The following is a 23002-nucleotide window of genomic DNA, read 5'->3' as shown; positions in this document are numbered from 1 at the left end:
TACTCCCACTCACACAGAGATGTGCATCATTGGTATCGGTGTGTATGATTCCCTACTCTGTGAAAGTACTTGGAGACACTGGCGGGGGTGTACTAGGGGGACGAGTCCCCTCCAATATTTTGAAGTACAAAATATTCAATATTTTACTTTAATTTAATTTATTTACTAACGACAGAATATCATATAAATAATAATAATTATATTTATTTGGAATATAATATTCAGGCTGTGAAACGATTGTAATCGAGTTCTTGATATACCTTAGGGGGTCCGTGAAGGTAAGCAGAAAGGTAACAAATAGAATCGAAGTTAATAAACAGGTTGGGCTAGGTAGTACCATTTAAATCACTTTCTTTGATGTCCCCCCAAATTTTATATGGCAGAGACGCCAGTGCTTGGAGATGTATGAAAAATTTCCTATAATTAAATTTTGGTGTAAATTTTAGATAACTTGATATTTATATCAATAGTTTATCATATAATCCCAGTGTTTGTTTAGGGAACCTCTATGTAAATTTAATTTCGGTTTCTCGGTTCTAATAAAATACAATTCGTAAATGGATGTTTCAATTTGTGAAGTAGCTTATGTAGGATATTTATCTCATTTATGGTGTGCTTAGTTTGCATTAGGTGTTTAGATAATATTAACACTACTGATTCGTTATCTTTATTCTAGTTTTTTCGATATTTCTTTCAGTTATGTAGGTCGGCATTGCCAACTAACTGTAAATGCACAAAAGGTAAAATAAAACATAACTTCTTACTATTCTAAACAATTATGTTTTATTACGGGTAATATTAATGATTATCTGCGTCAAGAATAAAATGGTTTATTCTCTAATGATAACTGTAAGAAAAAGTGAAAGGACAAATTGTAATCAATGAGATAACTGAAAACGAGGTAATTTCGCCAATGATGTTGATTCAACTGGCCTCAAAGCACTACGACAAAAAGAGTCTGGAGCATGGTTGCAAGCCACACCCTCAAAAAACATTGGAACATTTTTAGATACTAATATTTTTCAGATATGTGTAGCGTTACGCCCAGGACTTAATATTTGCCATGAATTCACATGTGCATGTCAAAGTCGAATGGATGAGAAAGGCTTACACGCATTAAGTTGCATCAAAAGTGGGGGGAGAATTCCACATCACAGTGAATTAAATCAAATAATAAAACGAACCTTCACCAGTATAGACTGTCCTAACATTTTAGAGCCACCAGGAATGTATCGGAATGATAATAAGAGGGCAGATGGAATTACCTTGACACTTTGGAAAAGGGGACAGTGTCTAGTATGGGATGTAACATGTTTAGAAACTTTTGTCCCATCTTACTTAGCGTCAACTAGTGAAGAAGCTGAAGTACAGCAGAGACAGCATGTATGCGGAAACTTTCTAAGTATTCAAAACTTTAAAAAGATCCCATTTTTATTGCGTTTACCATGGAAACAATGGGTGTTTTTAGAAGAAGCCAGAATGTTTTTGAAGGAATTAGGATCAAATTTAATTAACAAATCAGGAGATCCTAGAAGTGGTTATTTTTTTGACACAAAGGATAAGACTAACCATACAAAGAGACAACGCAATTAGCATATTAAACTCCTTCCCATCTTCACCCAACCTGGATGAATTTTTTTTATCTAAAATAAATAGAAGTAAAGACTATTTTAAAAGAAACGTATAAAATACTAATTTTTACAGAGCATATTTTGATACGAATATTCAATGTATGAAAATAAATGAAAGATTTGGTAAGAATTTATAACTAATATTGTTATCAAATTTCATATTTAAATAAAAAAGGAAAAAATAAAGGAATATGATAAAATATACAAACTTTAAAAAAAAAAAAATTAAATAGGAAAAGCTTTTCATATATGTAAACAAGAGAATTATAAGTTGTAATTCTCGACAATAAAATATTTTACCATTATTCTATAATTTTTGTCAACAAATAGAGAACTGAGATTCTAAGTTACCATGCTAACAGGAATTAAAAGCAAATATAAGAATAAAGAATGGGAACCAAGATGGCTGCCAGGCAGATAAGTATTTGAGCGTTATACTTTAATTTTTTTCTCAATTTTAATGTCAATCAATCTTACTTTTAGACAAATTTACTGTTTGATACAATTATTAAAATATTTAGCATAATATAACCATGTTGTTGTTGTTGAGTTGATTTTAGTTTAGCGTCCCTTTCAGCAGCGAGGCTATATGAGACGTGGACCTACTGATTAACGTGGAATCCGAACCACATGAGCTCCCGCCGGGAATCGAACCCGGGTCTCCCACGCCAAAGGCGCGTACGCTAACCGCTTAGCCACGAAGGAGCTCTATATAACCATGTTGGCGCCGCTTATACTCCTTAAGTTTTACATTTATTAGTGATAACAAGTTTACTTAGAACGGGCTATTTTGAAAATATTTACTCAATTTTATTCTAAAACAATTTCTATTATTATTATTATTATTATTATTATTATTATTATTATTATTATTATTATTATTATTATTATTCAATAATATTTGAAATTCCACCGTTAACAAATATTTATCATTTCCATCCACCTTTTCTATTTGAATGGAAAATAACAAAGAATGATGATAATGACTTTGGAAACACCTCAAATCAAACTAGAATTTATGATTTTAAAAATGCTGATTTTCTAGGTGTATATAATGGAATTAAGGAAATGGATCGGATAGATACAAAGAGTAGTGATATTAATGAATTGCCCAATATATTGTATAACAATATATATGATGTGCTAGATAATTGTGTACCTAAGAAACCAATTAGCAATAGGCCTAAATACAAAGACCCCTGGATAAACAAGGAACTGAAATCATTAATTAATAAGAAAACCAAATATTTTGTAAAAGCAAAATAAATAAAAAATAATACATGGTATCAAAGATACTCCAATTTACGGAAAATTGTCAAAAAGAAATACTTAGAGGCGAGAAAATCATATTATGAGTCTAGAAAATAGTATTGTCAATAACAATATGTTTTTCTGGAAAATATTTAAAAATTCCGATGGCAAGCAAATACCAACTAAAATGAAACATAATGACAAATCAGTCACAGAATCAAATGATGATGTGGAATTATTTAAAGATGTTTTTACTGAAAATCTTTATTTAGAATTAGGACATTACCCAGATAGCCACGTTATGAATTCTCCTTCGCTCATTAGCAACCATGACGTCATAGATATACCGAATATCACTGAGTCTGATGTAATTCAAGCAATTAAAGTTATTAATGCGAGCACAGCTCCTGGTCCTGGCAATATACTCTATTATATAATTAAAGCCTGTAGTACCGAATTGTCAACTGTTTTAAAAATATATTTAATGCATCCCTGAGAAATGGGGAGTTTCCTTCAATGTGGGAACAAGTATACATTGTACCAGTACACAAAACAGGTGATCGTAAAATTATAAAAAAATATAGGCCAATAACACTAGCCAATGCATTTTGCAAGATTTTTGAAATTATAATACACAAACATTTATATTTTAATGTAAAAAGCAAATTAAGTGAATTTCAGCATGAATTTTATACAGGGCAATCGATTGTAACAAATCTGATACATTTTACTGATTTTACACATTTAGGACTTAAGAATAGATTACAAGTAGACACTATAGATATGTCAAAAGCTTTTGATTCCATAGATCATGAACTTCTTATTGATAAATTAAGAAACATAGGCCTATCTCCATTGTACATTCGCTGGTTTGTAAGCTATCTAGCAAACAGAACGTTTAAAGTAAAAATTGGTCAAACAACCTCTAGTTACGGTTATATAAAGAATGGCATACCTCAGGGATCTCCCCTGGGACCCCTTCTTTTTTCCATATTTATTAATGATTTGCCTGAGAAAATTAAATACTCAAATATTTTGATGTATGCCGATGATTTAAAATTATTTAGAATAGTAAATAGTGAGTATGATAACTACTTACTACAGGTAGATCTAAATACTGTTAGTACATGGTGCAAAAATAACTTATTGGAAATAAATTGCGAGAAAACTAAATACATATCATATACTAACAAAACCCAATGCTACGTGAGCAAATATGTAATTAATGGAGTAACATTGCATAAAGCCGAACAGATTAAAGATTTGGATATAGTGTTTGACAAAAATATGAATTTTACCTACCATATAAATGTTATAATCTAAGGGACGAGAAGAATAATAGGGTTATTTTCAAACAATGGCCTGAGTTTAGAAATGCCAGTTCATATGTATATTTATACAAGATGCTTGCTTGCAAGATCAAGATTAGAGTTTGGTGTAGTTATTTGGAATAGTATAGGTATAACATTGGCAAACAAAACTGAATCAATACAAAAATGTTTTATTAGGTTACTATGCCATAAAATGAATAGTGATTACTACTCACGTAGTTATGAATACTGGAGTCAATTTTGGGGATTGCAGGCATTGAGCGACAGGAGAAAACTTATTGAAAGAGATTTTATTAAGAAACTACTAGACAATGGCTATCATAGTGAATATTGCTTGCATAATATAGGTATAAGGGTACCAATGTATAATACAAGAAATAGATCAACATTAGTTCTTTGAATCCGAAATCTGTAATTTGAAGAAGACTGACTAATTTTTTTAATTTAGTTTAATTTATTTTTATCAGTATAGAAGCATGAATTTTAGAACTTGACAAATATTATTTTTAGCATTTATGACGATGTATCTATTCTGAGACTAAAAATATTTGGTGTTAATTTGACATGGGATTATTAATCCGTTATTATTTTATCTTTTATGTTTTAGTATGTAGCTTACATTGTATGCAATATGTGTTCATCTTGTCTGATAAAGTGCTGTATTTTTGCCGTTAGGCTGTTCATGGCACAAAAATAAACATTATTATTAAGTATTCTGCCTTTTGGCAGGTCCTGGGACTAATGAGGGTTTTTCTCTTCTTAATTTTGAGTTTGGGCTTGCAAATGTTTCTTCCATGTTTCTTGATTTTCAGCTTCCTCTTTTAAATCCCAATATTTTCTTCTATTTTTCAAATCATCGATCCCTTGTGTTATTCCTCGCTTTTCTTCCATCTTTCCTTCTGTGGTGGTATGAAGAAGGCAATTTCTTCGCAAGATGTGGCCAATCCAATTGGCCTTTCTACGAAGTATGGTGGCCAAAAGCGTTCTCTTCTCTCCTATCCGTTTTAAAACATCTTTTTTGTTACTCTTTCTATCCATTTTATCTTCTTCATTTTCCTCCAACATCACATTTTCAAGCTCTCTAAATATTTCTTCTCTAACTTCCGTAATGCCCAAGTCTCTGAATCATAAAGTACGATACGCCATATATAGTATGATCTGTCAGGAAAGTAAATGTACACCTATTTTTCGAGTCTGGCATTCCTGCGCTCCATCCGTGGAGAGTATGAGAATTAAATCAATCAAATGTTTACTGAGGGGCAAAAAGAAAAGCTTAATCTGAATAAGACATTGCAGAGGGGCACAAGCTGTGAATACGAATAGTGCATTGTGTAAATAAAGGACGACACCGAAAGAGAAAGCCAGAAACAGCTGTTAAACTTACAAAAAAAGAGTAAAAATTGTCGAAGTGGGAACATAAAACACAAATACAACAAATACGCCGACAACTAAACGGTCAGCATGCCATTATCTTGGTGTAGTGGTTACGGTGCTGGCTTACAAATGCAAAGGACGCAAGTTCGAATCCTCGGCAAGGACATTTTAAAAAATTTTTGTTAATAATACATACAACTCATGAGAGATGGTAAAAGAGGTCGTATTTAGTTTTTCGTAGCAATTATTATTGGTAATGTTTAGTACTGATAATACTTTTTGTCTTTGCGTATTGCTTTTGTTCTTGTCTTCATTTCCAAAGAGAAGAATAACCGAACAAATGCCACCAAAATTCCTCATATTTTGAATGTAAACGCCATTTGCAATTAGTAAAGAATAAAAATTGAACGTTCCGAAGTAGCTGCAAAAAGTAAAAGGAAAAACATGGAAGTCGACCATACTCATGGTTACTAAAAATACAATTTCTACATGCCTTACACCTCCCGACCACGTTTCTACGTTAGCAAGTAAGAGGCTCGTGTTTAGGTTACGCTCGTCAATACGTTTTGCAAAGGGGCCCGGTTTAGCTCTGAGCACCACAGGTGCGAGAAGGGAGAAAAACACTTTTTCTCTCTCCCTCTGTGTGTCTACTTATCTATCTATTTGTATATATATAACGCTATTTGTGAATGCCATAACCACCCTAATTTTCAGCGGATTGAGACGAAACTTGGCACAAACATTAATTGTTGAAATATCTTGATGAGTTCGTTAACCAGAATAATCAGATGAAAATGTTCAAAATGGTGGCCCTTCAAACTCTTAAAAAGTTCCAAGGGAACCAAATTTCGCTCATAAATAGGTATTCAGAAAGTTTGAATAAATTTTCCTCTTTTACTGAAATATTTGTGTGCAGAAACTTATTGAAATATTGGACCCGATTAATCGCCTAAAGAAGGTTCACGCCGTTTCGCTACGGTCAGTTTTTTTTTTTTTTTTTTTTTGCAGGAGGGGGTTATTTTCCTATCGGAACAAGATGATTGTTAGTGATGATATGAAATTACACATTGAAAGTGAAGTAACTTGTGTAACGTATTATTTGAAAGAATAATATAATAAATGTGCATTTCTCTAACACAGAGAACTGTAAATCATGTATTTCGAGTTCGGAAGCCTGAATGGCGAGGAGTGTTATTTGATTTGCTTTTTAGTAACATATTGCATTGCAAATAAAGGTAGGCACCATTAGTGGTAAGTAAAATAATAATAATAATAATAATAATAATAATAATAATAATAATAATAATAATAATAATAATAATAATAATAATAATAATAATAATAGGTGTTGTGGCAAGGTAATATCTTAATCAATTCTTCTTCAAACGTAATGATTGTAACGCCATATCTCCCTTACAAACAAAATATTAGCAATTTATATCGAGAGAACGAGAAACTGTAGAGCGATGGGAGCAACGTTGGACAGTATGCACTCATAGTACTCAGAAAAGTAAGCGATTTCAATGCAAAATGAACGAAGAGTCATTGTCATGGGTACTCATGGGGCCACGGCAGAGCCCTCTTTAGGCAAAGTGTCAATAACTTATATCGAGAGGTGATACTGGGATGGGACCAACTTTGGACACCGTGGACCCATCAAGCGCATCGAAAAAAATAGGGGGGGGGCGCCAGCCAGCCTTACTTAATTCCACATAATAATATAAAATTATGTTGTCGAAATACACACACGAGTTAGCTACTAATATTTCATATTATTATTATTATTATTATTATTATTATTATTATTATTATTATTATTATTATTATTATTATTATTATCTACGCGTCTTTTCATTACGTGAGCATGTTTGACATGAAACCAAAGAGAAAATCCATCCTGTAGCGAAAAGAAACAATACTTTCTCTCAAATGGATAAAATATCAAGCCGAAATTGATTCGAACTCGCATGGACGGCGCGAAAAGCCAGTGCTTTGTCCACTATTTTTTTAACTGACTCACCGAACGCGTTTCAGTAACTTACTTATTGCTAATTTTACTTGCTTCGCTCGTTTAACTTGCTTTTTCTAATAACTTATAACGACAGGGACACGAACACAGAAACATCGAGAACAGTTAAAAATGATAGATGCTCTCCCGCCGAGAATCGAACCCGAGACTCCATACACCCAAGGCTCACGTGCTAGCCTCTAGATCAGCGGCGATGGCAACGCTCATTTCCTGTGTCGTTAGGGATTACGACCACTGTATTGCCAGCTATCAATTCTGTGGGTTGTATACTATGATCACATGTTTCTTCTTTGCTGGAAGAGTAAAACCTACATTATATGTAATACATGAGATATTTAGACCTACATGCTCTTCATATAATGTAATAAAAGGGTCATGGTGTCGGATTTTAATACATGACGTATTGCAATATACAACATGTTTTGCATTACTTGTTTGTTTGTAGACAGCTACTAGCTTAGTGTTCTGAAAGGTTGTGTATAAACTAGGGATAGCCCGTTCCGGAATTATTAGTTTTCGGACTCCCGAAAGTAAAGCCGGACAAATTCCGGAATTCGGAAAATTCCAATTTTGTAATAATTTCGGAATTCGGAAAAATCCGGAATTTAGAAATTTCTGATTTCGTTAACATTCCGGAATTCGGAAAATCCGGATTTTTTCGAAAGTCGGAGTTTTCTCAATTCCGGAATTTTCTAAATTCCGCATTCTTTCCGAGTTCCGAAATTTTTCTGAATTCCGGAGTATAACTGAATTCCATAATTTTGCGAAATCCGGAAAGTGAAAGTTCCGCTTCCGAAAAATGAATTTATTTTGGTTAATATGAATCGTGGCGGAAATAAGTCTTTGACCAGGTAATGGCGACTGCTTTGAAAGAAATGGGGAGTATGAGAATTCAATCTGTCATATTTGTAGTTTCGTGTGGAGAAAGAACGAACTTGTGAACCAGTGGTTTAAGAAAAACTCAAGTTATTAATATAAACTTTGCCGACTTCATAAAAGAAATACGAAAGACATTTTGAATCGAAAAATATAACATACAAGTTTGCAAGCGGAGACAAAGAAACCTAACGTAACCAGACTAAAGACGGATCGTTTACCGCGTAGCGATCGCGGTTCAGTGGTCAAGGTGCTTCTGCGAATGCACGTTGCAATTTTTTTTCTTACTTTAGAATTTTTGATGGCGATTGATCAGCGATAACATACGTTTTATTATATTCAGATATTTGAATACTCGGATGTTTCAATACTTGAACTATCAAATCTTCAGGAATAATAATAGTAATAATAATAATTATTATTATCTCGTAGAAGATTAAAAGCTAGAAGCTAAATTATCGCTCAGGTCATACCATTACAAGGAGAAACGTGACATTTGGAAAGAATATTTCGGTTTGGTTTAATGTTGCTCACGAGAAGAGGAGTTTCTCATCTCGTTTCTAAAACAAATAAAATAACATGAGAATTAACATTTTACATTCGAGACGGGTCAGGGCTAAATCAAAATTTTCGTCTCTCTTTGGAGATGAGAATCGAGACGAGACGAAAAGTATCGTAAACATTTCCCGTCTTGTCTCGATTCTCGAAATAGTGTATGTCCATTCTTTAAGTAACAATTGCTCTGTAGACTGAATCTCATAGGCTATTTCGTTACATTGTATTTCAGAGCTCATTGAATTATGCTCTGTGTATGTATTTTTGTAGCAAAGCTTTTATATTTACCTCTGCATATTCTAAAAATTAGTTTATTATATGCCTTACTGTCGCGTGATATTCAGTTATATTTATTACAGTTATTTTCCTCAAAACATACTTTCTACATGAAACTTCAATAAAAGGTTCTAGTTTAAAATGTTGGTAGTTGCAGAGGTGTGTCTTGAAGGTACGGAACCCTTTCCCCGAAATCTCTACTTTTAAGTAAGTTTTGCCAAATTTCGGGGCAAGTTTAAAACTATTATTATTATTATTATTATTATTATTATTATTATTATTATTATTATTATTATTATTATTATTATTATTATTATTATTATTATTATTATTATTATATCAACTCCATGTATAATCTTTAAAAGATATACGGTTTGTATCTGAATAGTAAAAGCTAATTGACTGTCGATCTCGGTCGTCTGGAAGTCTTCAGGAGGCAAGGACATCGGTCACGTTCTGGGTTTGAGTTCCGAAGGGGCAAGTATTCGGGCTCGAGCAAAAAATTGTTAAAAGTTATAGGCTTCATCCAAACATATTGAAAACAGCTGGGACCGGGTTTGGGCTTCTCAACGGCTCGGCTTAGAGCTCATTCAATATCGAACCGAATCGAGAAGTGAGCCGAGCCAACAGCTCACCACACCGAGCCGATTTGAGCCATCGGCTTAGTTGAGCTGAGTCGAAACGTGCTGATGAACTAGTTTCAACTTAGCTGGCTCGAACCGGTTCACATGAGCCGAGTAGGTGACCCATCCCAACCGAGAAAGCTCGAGCCATCGGCTCAATTGAGCTGAGTCGATGGCTTGTTCCAACTAAGCCGGCTCGGGTCATCGGCTCATCCCAACCGAGCCGACTCGAGCTGTTCGCTCACTTGATACGAGCCGAGCCGGTTGATATCACTACCCGAGTTGGTCTTCTGCTTGGGCTCAAGAATTCGACCGTGCAGATCTCAGCCTTGATTTTAAGAACTACAGTATATACTTATATTGGTGATTACGACATTTGAGGCTGTCTCGTAATAATAATAATAATAATAATAATAATAATAATAATAATAATAATAATAATAATAATAATAATAATAATAATAATAATAATACTCTTGTCTTCTCGTTATCTAGACGAGACGAGATACACTAAAATTGCCCCACGAGATGCACTAAAATTACGAGATGAGACGCACCTCTGTCGTGAGCAACACTAAAAGTATTCCACATTACTGCTTACATTTCTCATGGCTTTTGCTTTCCAGTCTGATCAGGCCAATATTTCAAAACGAGTTAAAACGAGCTGAACGAGCGAGAGAGCCATTATCAAACTCAACTCAACTCGAAACTAGACCTCGAAAACAGCGACTTGGCTCGGAACTCAATTCAAGAAAATTACCTTTGACTCGACTCAAATTGTACTCGAGTTGAATTGAATTTTGGCTCGACTTGTGCTCATCCCTATTCGTGTTTGGATTTTATGTTTCCACTTCAACAATGTCTACTCTTTTTTCTCTTTTACCTGCTGTTTCTGGATTTCTCTTTCGGTGTCGTCCTTTATTTACACCGTGCACTATTCTTATTCCCAGCTTGTGACCCGCTTCAATGTCTTATTCAGTTTAGGCTTTTCTTCTTACATTGACTTCACATGTGATTGATTTAATTCTCACTTTCCGCGCACGACCGATGAAAATTATTTATTATTATTATTATTATACTATTGAACTTGCACGGTGAAATTACTGTATAATACGATATCATTTCTGTAATTTTACTCCATTGTATGTTATTTAGTTTATTAATGGGCCCTAAATTGTCTCCAGATCAACGAATAAATTAACTACGGCATGCACTTTGGTGGAAATATCATTGCAATAAGATTATTGGTTCGTTCCAAACATGTTCATGTAATGATATTTCCACCAAAGTGCATGCCGTAGTTAATTTATTCGTTGATCTGGAGACAATTGAGTGCCCATTAATAAATTAAATAACATACAATGGAATAAAATTACTGAAATGATATCGTATTATACAGTAATTTCGCCGTGCAAGTTCAATAGTATAATAATAATAATAATAATAATAATAATAATAATAATAATAATAATAATAATAATAATAAAACATTTTCATCGGTCGTGCGCGGAAAGTGAGAATTAAATCAATCACATGTCAAGTCAATGTAAGGAGAAAAGCCTAAACTGAATAAGACATTGAAGCGGGTCACAAGCTGGGAATAAGAATAGTGCATGGTGTTAATAAAGGACGACACCGACAGAGAAATCCAGAAACAATAGGTAAACGAAGAAAAAAAAGAGTAGAAATTGTTGAAGTGGAAACAAAATACAAATACGAATAGGGATGAGCAGGAGTCGAGCCAAAATTCGACTCGACTCGAGTTCAATCCGAGTCGAGTCAAAGGTATTTTTCTTGTATAAATAGTACTTAAAATTATACTGTAGTTCTTAAAATTAAGGCTGAGACCTGAACGGTCGAATTCTTGAGCCCAAGCAGAAGACCAACTCGGGTAGTGATATCAACCGGCTCGGCTCGTATCAACTGAGCGAAGTTGTTGTATTACTATACATCTGCTTCCGCCCCTGTCAAATCTGGTCGATCTCGTTGACGCGACATATTTGCTTTTTTATACCCCTTTCTTCGTTTACTGAACAAAACAGTAACTATTCTGAAATATACTACTGCGCATGCCTCGTAGATAAATATTTCTGATGCCAATAGTTTCCGTTTTGTCCAAGGAATGTTCTTTTTCTTATTCCCAGCATGACCCTTTTATTATATTATATGAAGAGCATGTAGGTCTAAATACCTCATGTATTACATATAATGTAGGTTTTACTCTTGCAGCAGAGAAGAAACATGTGATCATAGTATACAACCCACAGAAGTGATAGCTGGCAAGACAGTGGTCGTAATCCCTAACGACACAGGGAGAGAGTGGTGCCCTTCCCGCTGGTCTAGTCGCTAGCACGTGCGCCTTTGGTGTATGGGGTTCCGGGTTCGATTCCCGGCGGGAGAGCATCTATGATTTTTAACTGTTCTCGATGTTTCTGTGTTCGTGTCTCTGTCGTTATAAGTTATTAGAAAAAGCAAGTTAAACGAGAGAAGCAAGTAAAATTAGCAATAAGTAAGTTACTGAAACACGTTCAGTGAGTCAGTTAAAAAAAAAGTGGACAAAGCACTGGCTTTTCGCGCCGTCCATGCGAGTTCGAATTAATCTTGGCTTGATTTTTTATCCATTTGAGAGAAAATATTGCTTCTTTACGCTACAGGTAGTCCACTCTTCGTATTTTTTGCTGTCGTTCACAGTTAAAGTAACTGACTATTATTCTTTCTACGAATGATGGATCTTCTCTTTGGCTTCATGTCAAACACGCACACGTAATGAAAAGACGCTGTCGATAATAATAATAATAATAATAATAATGATATGAAATATTAGTAGCTAACTCGTGTGTGTATTTCGACAACATAATTTTATATTATTATGTGGAATTAAGTAAGGCTGGCTGCCCCCCCCCCCTATTTTTTCGATGCGCTTGATGGGTCCACGGTGTCCAAAGTTGGTCCCATCCCAGTATCACCTCTCGATATAAGTTATTGACACTTTGCCTAAAGAGGGCTCTGCCGTGGCCCCATGAGTACCCATGACAATGACTCTTCGTTCATTTTGCATTGAAATCGCTTACTTTTCTGAGTACTATGAGTGCATACTGTCCAACGTTGCTCCCATCGCTCTACAGTTTCTCGTTCTCTCGATATAAATTGCTAATATTTTGTTTGTAAGGGAGATATGGCGTTACAATCATTACGTTTGAAGAAGAATTGATTAAGATATTACCTTGCCACAACACCTATTATTATTATTATTATTATTATTATTATTATTATTATTATTTTACTTACCACTAATGGTGCCTACCTTTATTTGCAATGCAATGTGTTACTAAAAAGCAAATCAAATAACACTCCTCGCCATTCAGGCTTCCGAACTCGAAATACATGATTTACAGTTCTCTGTGTTAGAGAAATGCACATTTATTATATTATTCTTTCAAATAATACGTTACACAAGTTACTTCACTTTCAATGTGTAATTTCATATCATCACTAACAATCATCTTGTTCCGATAGGAAAATAACCCCCTCCTGCAAAAAAAAAAAAAAAAAAAAAAAAAAAAAAAAACCTGACCGTAGCGAAACGGCGTGAACCTTCTTTAGGCGATTAATCGGGTCCAATATTTCAATAAGTTTCTGCACACAAATATTTCAGTAAAAGAGGAAAATTTATTCAAACTTTCTGAATACCTATTTATGAGCGAAATTTGGTTCCCTTGGAACTTTTTAAGAGTTTGAAGGGCCACCATTTTGAACATTTTCATCTGATTATTCTGGTTAACGAACTCATCAAGATATTTCAACAATTAATGTTTGTGCCAAGTTTCGTCTCAATCCGCTGAAAATTAGGGTGGTTATGGCATTCACAAATAGCGTTATATATATACAAATAGATAGATAAGTAGACACACAGAGGGAGAGAGAAAAAGTGTTTTTCTCCCTTCTCGCACCTGTGGTGCTCAGAGCTAAACCGGGCCCCTTTGCAAAACGTATTGACGAGCGTAACCTAAACACGAGCCTCTTACTTGCTAACGTAGAAACGTGGTCGGGAGGTGTAAGGCATGTAGAAATTGTATTTTTAGTAACCATGAGTATGGTCGACTTCCATGTTTTTCCTTTTACTTTTTGCAGCTACTTCGGAACGTTCAATTTTTATTCTTTACTAATTGCAAATGGCGTTTACATTCAAAATATGAGGAATTTTGGTGGCATTTGTTCGGTTATTCTTCTCTTTGGAAATGAAGACAAGAACAAAAGCAATACGCAAAGACAAAAAGTATTATCAGTACTAAACATTACCAATAATAATTGCTACGAAAAACTAAATACGACCTCTTTTACCATCTCTCATGAGTTGTATGTATTATTAACAAAATTTTTTTAAAATGTCCTTGCCGAGGATTCGAACTTGCGTCCTTTGCATTTGTAAGCCAGCACCGTAACCACTACACCAAGATAATGGCATGCTGACCGTTTAGTTGTCGGCGTATTTTTTGTATTTGTGTTTTATGTTCCCACTTCGACAATTTTTACTCTTTTTTTGTAAGTTTAACAGCTGTTTCTGGCTTTCTCTTTCGGTGTCGTTCTTTATTTACACAATGCACTATTCGTATTCACAGCTTGTGCCCCTCTGCAATGTCTTATTCAGATTAAGCTTTTCTTTTTGCCCCTCAGTAAACATTTGATTGATTTAATTCTCATACTCTCCACGGATGGAGCGCAGGAATGCCAGACTCGAAAAATAGGTGTACATTTACTTTCCTGACAGATCATACTTGACCAATACAATAGCAGTGATAAAGTTGGCTAGGCTCGTATACCTCTGATTATATATCTATTGGAAAAATATCCGCTAGGGTTTGAAGGAAAAGAAAAGGAGAATAGGGCAGCTAAATAATGTGCTATGCCTCAGATATAAAGGATAGAAGTAATGTATATATCTACTTTCTGATTACTTTACTTTTATATTATGATTTTACTACAAAATTCTAGTTTTATAGTGACACGGTTTTCAATATGATGATATAAAGAATAACTGAAAAAAAGGATGTCTCATAAAAAAGGGAAGACTGTAAATAATATTTTAATATAAACAAGAAATGAACATTTACACAAAATAATTATAAACAAAATACAGAACTAAACGGAATAACCATACATAAGAAGTGGAAAAAATACGACTACAAAGAATAACCATAAACAAAAATGGAAGATTACAAAAAAAAAATATTTAACTAGAAACAAAAAATTAGAATTACAGAGAACCATAAATAAGAACTGGAAGATGACAAAGAATAATTTAACTATAAACAAAATAGACTGACAAAGAATAACCATATGAAAAGAAATGGAAGACTACAAAGAACTAGATACAAGAAATAGAAAACTGCATAGAGTAACCTTAAACAAAGAATGGAAAACTACAAAGAATATATTTTTTTTAAACTCACGGACTTCATTTGGGTCTAAAATTTCTAACAGAAGTCCGATTTTCATGCGGTTTGTGGCAAATGATCAAGGAAGGATGGGAAAGTTATGGGACCATCTCTACTGGTTTAAATTCATCCGAGGTAATATCGGCCACGCCTTAAGAAAAACCGCAAATATTCGCCTTACAATTGGAGTCAAGTGCGGTGCAGTGTGAAGACTTGAGTTTTCTTCGTACATAGAAACCTCGCCAAGGTCAATAAGAATAAGAAATAGGAAACTGGGCCGTTGTATTGGGAATTGCGCTGTACAATTCTGTGCTACTGTGTGAGTATAATCGGGACACAGTGAGAATAGTGTACTTTTTGGAGCAACATGAGTTTACCGTTAAAAGCTTTTGGTAAACGGTATTTGTTGTTGCTTCGCGAAGCTCATTTAGAAACAAATTTGCTTCCCGTTTTTGCTCCAGATACTAACATATTATACCTATGGTCGCTCGTGAATAAATTGGAAGAAACAGGATCACTTCTGGGTGAGACAGGGAAGCATCGGACCCTGTAGGAAGCTCTTGTGGAAAATGCCATTTATCGACTCCTTTGGTCGCCCAAGAAATCTCTCCGTCTGTACCTATTCAACATGGGATTTTTGGATGTTACCGCTAACACTTAATTTGTATTCTCACTAACACTTAATGTGTATTCTGCAATTTCGCTTCAAAAATCCAAAACCTCATTCCAATTGCAAGGTACACTGGCGAATATTTGCTTTTTTTCTTGAGGTGTGGCTGATACTACCCCGGATGAATTTAAACCAGTAAACATAGTCCCATAAATCTTCCATCTTTATTTAATTATTTGCCACAAACCGCATGAAAAACGGATTTCAGTTAGAAATTCTAGATCCAAATTAAATCTGAGTTTTAAAAGAATCACTCCGTATAAATAAGTAAAAATTACAAAGAATAACTATAAAAAGAAATGGAAGACTACAAAGAATAATTTAAATATAAACAAGAAATAGAAAATTGCAAAGTATAATTTAACTATAAACAACAAATCGAACTACAAAAAAGTACCATAAATAAGAAATGGAAGAATATAAAGAATAATTTAACTACAAAGAAGAAATAGAACACTGCAAAGAATAACCATAAAAAGAAAGGAAAGATTACAAAGAATATCCATAAAAAGAAATATACGATTACAAAGAATAATTGAACTGCAAAGAAGAGATAGAGGACTGTAAAGAATAACCATAAAAATGGAAGATTACAAAGAATAATCTAACTATAAACAAGAAATAGAAGACTTCAAAGAATAACTACAAACAAGAAATGGAAGACTACAAAGAATAAGTATAAAGAAGAAATGAAAGACTACAAAGAATAATTTAACTATAAAGAAGAAATAGAACACTGCAAAGAATAACCATAAAAAGAAAGGAAAGATTACAAAGAATATCCATAAAAAGAAATATAAGATTACAAAGAATAATTGAACTACAAAGAAGAGATAGAGAACTCTAAAGAATAACCATAAAAATGGAAGATTACAAAGAATAATCTAACTATAAACAAGAAATAGAAGACTTCAAAGAATAACTACAAACAAGAAATGGAAGACTACAAAGAATAAGTATAAAGAAGAAATGAAAGACTACAAAGAATAATTTAACTATAAAGAAGAAATAGAACACTGCAAAGAATAACCATAAAAAGAAAGGAAAGATTACAAAGAATATCCATAAAAAGAAATATAAGATTACAAAGAATAATTGAACTACGAAGAAGAGATAGAGGACTGTAAAGAATAACCATAAAAATGGAAGATTACAAAGAATAATCTAACTATAAACAAGAAATAGAAGACTTCAAAGAATAACTACAAACAAGAAATGGAAGACTACAAAGAATAAATATAAAGAAGAAATGGAAGACTGCAAAGAATAATTTAACTATAAAGAAGAAATAGAACACTGCAAAGAATAACCATAAAAAGAAAGGAGAGATTACAAAGAATATCCATAAAAAGAAATATAAGATTACAAAGAATAATTGAACTACGAAGAAGAGATAGAGGACTGTAAAGAATAACCATAAAAATGGAAGATTACAAAGAATAATCTAACTATAAACAAGAAATAGAAGACTTCAAAGAATAACTACAAACAAGAAATGGAAGACTACAAAGAATAAGTATAAAGAAGAAATGAAAGACTGCAAAGAATAATTTAACTAGAAAGAAGAAATAGAACACTACAAAGAATAACCATAAAAAGAAAGGAAAGATTACAAAGAACATTCATAAAAAGAAATGTAAGATTACAAAGAATAATTTAGCTACAAAGAAGAAGTAGAGGACTGTAAAGAATAACCATAAAAAGAAAAGAAATATTACAAAGAATAATCTAACTATAAACATTAAATACAAGACTGCAAAGAATGACTATAAACAAGAAATGGAAGGTTACAAAGATTAATTCAATAATAAACAATTGAACTAGAAGAAGTGTGAGTCAAATCTTTAATACGACGGAAAAAAAGTTTGCATAGGATCCTGTAAGTTGCATTCGTGGTCATACAATTAACCAGCTATCTTTTCCAAAGACATTCGTATTTCCCTGTAGTAAACAGTACTTAAACACTGTTTTGAACCACATCATAGAAATCAGTATTAACATAACAAGACTTCAGCAGCGATTTTCCGAGGCAAATCACAGATCGTCATTCCTTAGTCATACTTCTCAAATGGTATCATATGTAAGCTTTTGTTTCAGCAAGTTCTACTACCGGCAAAATCAATTTACTATCATCTTATGAATTGAATTTATACGTTAATTTCATTAATTGGTATGCACACAAAAATTATATGCTTATGGTTAGGAATCTTAGAGACGATATACTATAATTATCGATGTTAGATTGGATTTCTTTTGGCTCTGGGAAAGAAATTCTTTCCCGGTTCACTCCTCTTTACTGTTGCGCATTGATCACAGCCATATTTCTTACCAAAACCAAAGACTGCAAAATTTACTTAGTAATAAATATATTTTAACGAGCGACAAAATGTATTAACTGTAAAGTGAACACTGTTAATTCCAACGTTATTACATAAAATTCAATTAAATGGTATTCCTGAAGCAGTAAACAAATTAAATTGCTCACAAATTGTGGATAGGGATACTTCCAAGGCTAAAATTTAGAACTTTTGTAGTTTAAATTAAACTTACTTAGTTTTCTTTTTATTTATTTCAATGCACCCAATTCAAAATGAATGTTAGAAAGACAAAAGCCATAGTGATTGGAACGAATCGGTCGGTGTTAAATATAAAAACCGGAAGAGAGAAAATAGAGCAGGTGACTAGTTTTTGATACCTGGGTAGTATTATTGGTGATAATATGAAGTGTAAACGTGAAATAAAAGCGAGGATAGGAATGGCGAAAAAAGCCTTTAAGAGAAAGAAAATACTATTTGTGGGACCTTGAATAAAGAGCTGGGAAAAAGACTCATAAAATGCTTCGTGTGGAGTATTGTATTGTATAGGGCAGAATCATGGACATTACGTAAAAATGACTGGAAATTTTCAAAATGTGGGCGTGGAGAAGAATGAAGAGAATTAGTTGGGTCGAGCACCAAATGAATAGGAGGGTGTTAGAAATGGTGAGGGACAGTTTTAGATGTCATTGAGAAGAGGAAGAGAAAGTGGCTGAGACATTGGCTAAAAAAAGAACTGTATCGTGAGGAACGTACTAGAGGGTATGGTAGCAGGGAAAAGAGGGACAGGGCGAAGGAGTCGCAAGCTTCTCAGTTGCGGCAAGTGATCTGCTAATAATGACGGAATACCTATAACTGTCATCATTATAAAATTTTATTCTTTTTTTTTTTTTTTTTTCAGGATCGGGCTTTCAATACATTTCAAGAACATCCTCTGCCCGCTACATGTTCTTCAATCAACTGCCAGCTGTGTAAAATACAATATAATTATCTGTATATATGTCCATAAACAATATACTGAAAATTCTAAAAATAAAGTTTTAAATTTAACTTCCTAAATAATTGCCAAATTAAACAATTAATTTGAGCTCATTCGTGGGTAAGTGGTTAACGTACGCGCCTTTGGCGCGGGAGACCCGGGTTCGATTCCCGGGGGGAGCACATGTGGTTCGGATTTCACGTTAATCAATAGGTCCACGTCTCATATAGCCTTGCTGCTAAAAGGGACGCTAAACTAAAATCAACTTAACTCAAACAATTAATTCACACATTGAAGTGAATGCCTGTGATAAGCGCGTAATGATGCATCATATTTGTATCAGAGCTGTACTGAGGATAGGAGAACATCTGAATACTTCCCACCGACATCTTTTCAACAGGTCAAAAGATCTTCTTGACTACATGTAGCCTTGCATTGTTCTGGAACAGCAGTATCCTGTTCGGGAGCTTACCTCTGCGCTTGTTTTTGATGACCTGTTTAAGCCTCCTGCACAGGATTTCTTTCAGAAAATTTTCTCCGGGAGGGTAAAATCAAAATGTGAAGGGGTAGCACTGGGACACTAGTAAATGAACTGCTCCAAGAAGGGTATTTGGCTTACATGTAATTTACCGTTGCTCCGAAGGAGGGGCAGTTGGCAGATTTCGGTTGGAGGGGTAAGCCTGGAAGAAACTGCTACTCTAAAAATTTCTTAAGCATGCCCACTTTTTTTTGTGAAGAAATTGGATAAAGCTCTTTGCGCAGATCTGGAGGAATTCACAATGCATTCGACCGCGCTAAAAATTTTCCTCAACTGGTGAAACAATAGACAGCAGACGATGGTGCAAACTGGAAATCACAGTGCACCATCTGTTACCAAACATATTCCCCCACGTTGATTACGGGGGCACCAAACATATTACAACGCCGCTACCGTCTGTCTTCTCTTTACTTGGGCAATCCTTATATGTAATGTTACTCACTATACACGCGGGTAAACTGAACGCACTTATCAGTGCTTTATATAACCATTAAATATAACAGTGCCCGGCGCCTTCACCATGTAATATTCTATAGGTAGAGTTAAAAGTACACAGGACTTTAGCCCTTCACCTTTCATTACAAAATATTATATTTAATTATTATACAAAGTTCCAATTACAGATCTTCTCTACGTCTGTAATTATTTTAAAATAAGTGTTTTCAGTATATTATGTTGCTTCGGGTTGATAGGATGGTGTCCTAGCCCAAAGCGGCCTCAGACGGGATGTGTCTTCTTAGACCAAAGCAGCCTCGGGGATAGGTATTCTAGGTCAAGTCTCCGTAGCCCAAAGCGCCCTCACGAGTAGGTTTTCTAGGTCAAGTCTTCGTAGCCCAAAGCGCCCTCAGGAGAAGGTATTCTAGGTTAAGTCTCCGTAGCCTGAAGCGGCCTCAGGAGTAGGTATTCTAGGTTAAGTCTCCGTAACCCAAAGCGCCCTCACGAGTAGGTATTCTAGGTCAAGTGTCCGTAGCCCAAAGCGCCCTTAGGGGTAGATATTCTAGGTTAAGTCTCCGTAGCCTGAAGCGGCCTCAGGAGTAGATATTCTAGGTTAAGTCTCCGTAGCCTAAAGCGCCCTCGGGAATAGGTATTCTAGGTTAAGCCTCCGTAGGCCAAAGCAGCCTCGAGGATAGGTATTATAGGTTAAGTCTCCGTAGCCCAAAGCGCCCTCGGGAGTAGGTATTGTAGGTTAAGTCTCCGTGGCCTAAAGCGGCCTCAGGAGTAGGTATTGTAGGTTAAGTCTCCGTAGCCTAAAGCGGCCTCAAGAGTAAATATTGCAGGTTGTCTCCGTAGCCTAAAGCGGCCTCGGGAGTAGATATTGTAGATTAAGTTTTGTAGGCCAAAGCAGCCTCGGGAGTAGATATTGTAGGTTAAGTCTCCGTAGCCGAAAGCGATCTCGGGAATATGTATTGTAGGTTAAATCTCTGCAGCCCAAAGCGGCCTTGGAAGTAGGTATTGTAAGTTAAGTCTCTGTAGCCTAAAGCGGCATCGGGAGTAGGTATCGTACGTTAAGTCTCTGTAGCTCAAAGTGGCCTCGGGAGTACGTATTATAGATTAAGTCTCCGAAGCTCAAAGCGGCCTCAGGAGTAGGTATTGTATGTTATGTGATCAGTACAGGGACTTTTTTGGTGTTCATGTGTTGTTTTATAGCTCAGTACAGGGACTTTTTTGGTGTTCATGTGTTGTTTTATAGCTATCCTTTGGTGGAAGAACCTATGGAGGGGTTGTAGGAGTTCTTCGTGGTTCTCCATGTCCTCTTCATCTCTTGCAGCAGGTGTGGTTTTCTCCTGTCGTCTGTCATTATTTATTTACAAATCGTGAAAACAACGTGTTCATAGTATTTGTGGGTGTACAGAGCCTTGCAATATTAATTAGTGTAATAATTCATTACATATCTATCTATCTATATATATATATATATATAAATGAAAGTGACTATGTTTGTGACTTAATTACTCTTGAACCACCCGATCGATTTCGATTAAATTTTCAACATAGATGAGGTTCGGGCCTGGGATCATTTCACTTTGACGGTACTACGTAGGGGAGGGGAGAAAGAGACATATAAAAATGATCGAAAATGACCGATATTAGTGTCGAATCCATAGTTTTCTGAGTCGCTGAGATAAACAGTGACAGTTCCGATGTCGTTTAAATCCTTACCTAGGTATTTAGTCCCCATTAGTACTCCTAAGAATGGTTGGTGACTTGTCAAAATAATTGAAAATTATCGATATTAGTGTCGAATTCATAGTTTTAGGGGTTCTTTAGTTGATTGGTGACAGTTTTGGTATCCTTTATGTCCAAAATGAAACGTATTCTTCCTGTGCGAAGAACGGGCATTCTGCTAGTTTTAACTATGTTTCCTAATGCTTTATTTTTACTTGAGAAATAAATAAATTAGTGACACTTTCCAGCGTCTACTTATTATTAATATTTGGAATCAACTTGACTAAACTATACTCTCTTACCAGTGCCTTATTATAATCCGATATAGCTTGATTGAGGGCTTTCTGACAAGCTTTCTCGGCTCTGTCCATGTCTGCAGCTCTTTTATCACAGGCTAGCATCATCTGAGAATACGCTTCCTCCGCTTTCCGTCGCTCAGCGTCTGCAGCTCGACGTTCTGCTATCTGTTGTTCCAACCACGCTTTCTGCTGCTGCTTTTGAATTTTCAACCGAGTTCCTCTGTCTGGATCCTCGCCGACAAACCTGTAAATTAGTATTATTATTACAGCAATTGATTATTATGAAACATGCTTGAAAATAAAATAATTATCTTAGATTCTAATTTTTTTGAAAGGTGAATCAATATCAAGAAAAACGTTTGTGGAAAGGAACGAATTGAAATATTACAGTTTAACGTCCCTCGTCTATGTCCTTTAGGCTAAGGGAGACGGATGATTAAGGCAAGAGAATGATGATGGAGGAATTAGTGGAATGAAAAAGTGGGAGAAAACGGAAGTACTACGAAAAAACCCACGAACACGATCTTGTCCATCACAAACTTACTTGGCTGGAGAATGAACCAAGGACCCCATGCACCAGAGATAAACGCTCTACCACCGAGCCATCTTGCTCGTCAATAATGTGGAAAGAATGTCTTCACTTTCAATATGGAT

The 23002-nt window shown here is 34.8% G+C and overlaps 1 protein-coding gene across 1 annotated transcript in view; it reads right to left on the bottom strand.

The window, feature by feature from the left end:
- The window catches only part of LOC145669522 (RIB43A-like with coiled-coils protein 2), a 48924-nt gene that overhangs the window by 15078 nt on the left and 10844 nt on the right, over nucleotides 1–23002 (bottom strand). The window contains exon 4 of the mRNA XM_081737701.1: nucleotides 22352–22592. Coding sequence (XP_081593827.1) covers nucleotides 22352–22592 — 241 coding nt within the window. The remainder of the gene's footprint in view (nucleotides 1–22351; nucleotides 22593–23002) is intronic.

This window comes from Thermobia domestica, chromosome 14 (assembly GCF_964235325.1).
Source record: "Thermobia domestica chromosome 14, izTheDome1.hap1.1, whole genome shotgun sequence".
Lineage (NCBI taxonomy): Eukaryota > Metazoa > Arthropoda > Insecta > Zygentoma > Lepismatidae > Thermobia > Thermobia domestica.
Note: the sequence above shows the minus strand (reverse complement) of the source record. Positions and strands in the feature narration are given on the sequence as shown.